Raw genomic sequence first — 1,859 nt, 5'->3', positions numbered from 1 at the left:
GTCTTCTTACGATTCGACTTCATAAATAATGTAATATCTGTTAGAGATAAATAAATATTGGTGATCAACTCATACTTGTATTGATTAGCAAGTTATAAGCTAGAGGAGTTGATCTACAGCAGAAACATCTCAAAAGCGGGAACTTTCACGCAGGAAAAGGCCCATTTCGACCGTAATGGGCCGTAGGCCATTACGCTCGTGTCCAAGAGTTGAACGCTCAACACTGAAGAAGCGGTCCACCGCCAACGAGGCAGTACCGAGCTTCTCGTGCTTCAAGACGGCGTTGCTTCTCGAGCCGCTGCACAAGCGAGTCCGTCTCGGCTTCTTCACCATTGTTGTCCGGGGCACGGTCCACTTGGAGAAAAGGACGAAGAGCCCGTTTCTCCGACGCGGTGAGGCGGGGTCCATTTCCTTTGAGCACAAGGACGCACCCCGACTCAAAGTCTGGGCTGTGAACGATGTTTGCTCAAGGCCTCTAGATTGAAAGAAACCACCAAGGACATCCACTCGAGCATGATTTGCAAGCTTACTCGTATTTGTAGACACCCATGGCTAGTCGAAGAGATCAAGAAAGTTTGCGTCGCGATGAAGCAAGTTCAGCTGGAAGGCTGGCATCTCGCCAACTTGCACGTGCTGCAATGTTTGAAAGAGAGAGACGACGTTCCCGAGTTGGAGCAGATGTTCTTTTATCGATGCTGTGTTGCCACGCTTGGCAACATCGAGAAGCGAGATCGCCTCAAGAAGATGACAAACTACGAGACCTTCCACAAGACTTGTCAATTGTACTGGGCAGGACGAGAACGTATGTCGTCATATGAACCTGAATTCATCGTAAACGCAACGCCTATGATCAACGAGATGGCGAAGCTGATGTAAGTCAACGCTCTCAAAATGATCGCTCTCCACTTCCGGAGACGGTTGCACCAGTACATTCGTTTCAAGTACGCGGAAGAAGGTAAGCTGGAACTCTCACACAAACAAACGAAACGACTCGGGGATAGGTGTTATCGTGTGAAGTCGGTACCCGAAAAAGACGAAGACGGTAATCTCACTGGCAAGACGGTGGAGGCATGGACGGAGTGGGACGAGACCAGTGACCCAGTGGAAACGGAGTTGCGGGTGTGGTTGGAGACTGTCCCTTGGCAGTGGCAAATCCGAGCGAACAGCGCACACTTCATTCGCAAGTTGTTCGACATGTTGTCTTACATGGCGAAGTTTGTGAACAAGCACCCGAATACGAAGGGCGCAAGAGTGTACTCTCTGTCACCAGTGGCTACGACGTTTCAATCCGAGTTCGTCAAACTGAAAGCGTCTACGCTGTACGGTCTCCTCGCTCGTCGTATTCATGATCCTAAAGCTTAGAATTTTTTGGAGAGTGAGTTTAATCACTTAACGTCCCACGTGAAGTCTTTCCAGAAGAATAAAGGTGAAGTGCTCCGGAAGATCTTCGACGTGGAGCAGTTCGAAACGCGGACTCGCAAATTCGTGGACGAGATCAAAACCAACGGCTACGGGGCGTCGGTCACTTTGATACGCTCAGTGACTACAACTTCGGTGGCCGTGGTAGAAAAGCAGGTGTCAACGAAAAAGCGTAAGAAGAACGACGGGACCGCTGGTACCGAGAAGAAACCAAGAAAAAAAAGACAGTGAAGATGCCGGAAGAGATCGCTGAAGCAGACACGGTCGCCAAGAAGTTGTTCAAGCTTGGGCCCGACTATTCGTCAAAGTTTCTCATCGGTATCGACCCCGGCATGCGTTCTTTCGTAACAGCAGTCTCGATCGGCCATTTTCCGCGTAGATATCGACAAAAAACTTGTCATGGAAAGCATCATCATCGAAAGCGCTGAGGCAAACGAAAA

The 1,859-nt window shown here is 49.5% G+C and overlaps 3 protein-coding genes across 3 annotated transcripts; 2 read left to right on the top strand and 1 right to left on the bottom strand.

Moving 5' to 3' along the window:
• Positions 1-129: 129 nt before the first annotated feature.
• On the bottom strand, positions 130-550 carry PPTG_22904 (hypothetical protein; the record flags this gene model as incomplete). Its single annotated transcript, XM_008907274.1, has 2 exons — positions 130-475; positions 531-550. The coding sequence occupies 2 exons, from the start codon at positions 548-550 to the stop codon at positions 130-132; spliced, it is 366 nt and encodes a 121-aa protein (XP_008905522.1).
• Positions 551-585: 35 nt separating this feature from the next.
• PPTG_22903 (hypothetical protein) lies at positions 586-876 on the top strand (the record flags this gene model as incomplete). The annotated part of the gene is made up of 1 exon (XM_008907273.1): positions 586-876. One exon carries the CDS (start codon positions 586-588, stop codon positions 874-876), a length of 291 nt encoding a protein of 96 aa, XP_008905521.1.
• A 15-nt stretch (positions 877-891) lies between these two features.
• On the top strand, positions 892-1,362 carry PPTG_22902 (hypothetical protein; the record flags this gene model as incomplete). The annotated part of the gene is made up of 1 exon (XM_008907272.1): positions 892-1,362. The coding sequence occupies one exon, from the start codon at positions 892-894 to the stop codon at positions 1,360-1,362; it is 471 nt and encodes a 156-aa protein (XP_008905520.1).
• Between the last annotated feature and the right edge of the window lie 497 nt (positions 1,363-1,859).

The sequence above is a fragment of the Phytophthora parasitica genome (genome assembly GCF_000247585.1).
Source record: "Phytophthora parasitica INRA-310 unplaced genomic scaffold supercont2.26, whole genome shotgun sequence".
In the NCBI taxonomy this organism is placed as follows: domain Eukaryota; phylum Oomycota; class Peronosporomycetes; order Peronosporales; family Peronosporaceae; genus Phytophthora; species Phytophthora nicotianae.
The sequence above is the reverse complement of the archived record's forward strand: the minus strand, read 5'-3'. Positions and strand labels throughout refer to the sequence as shown.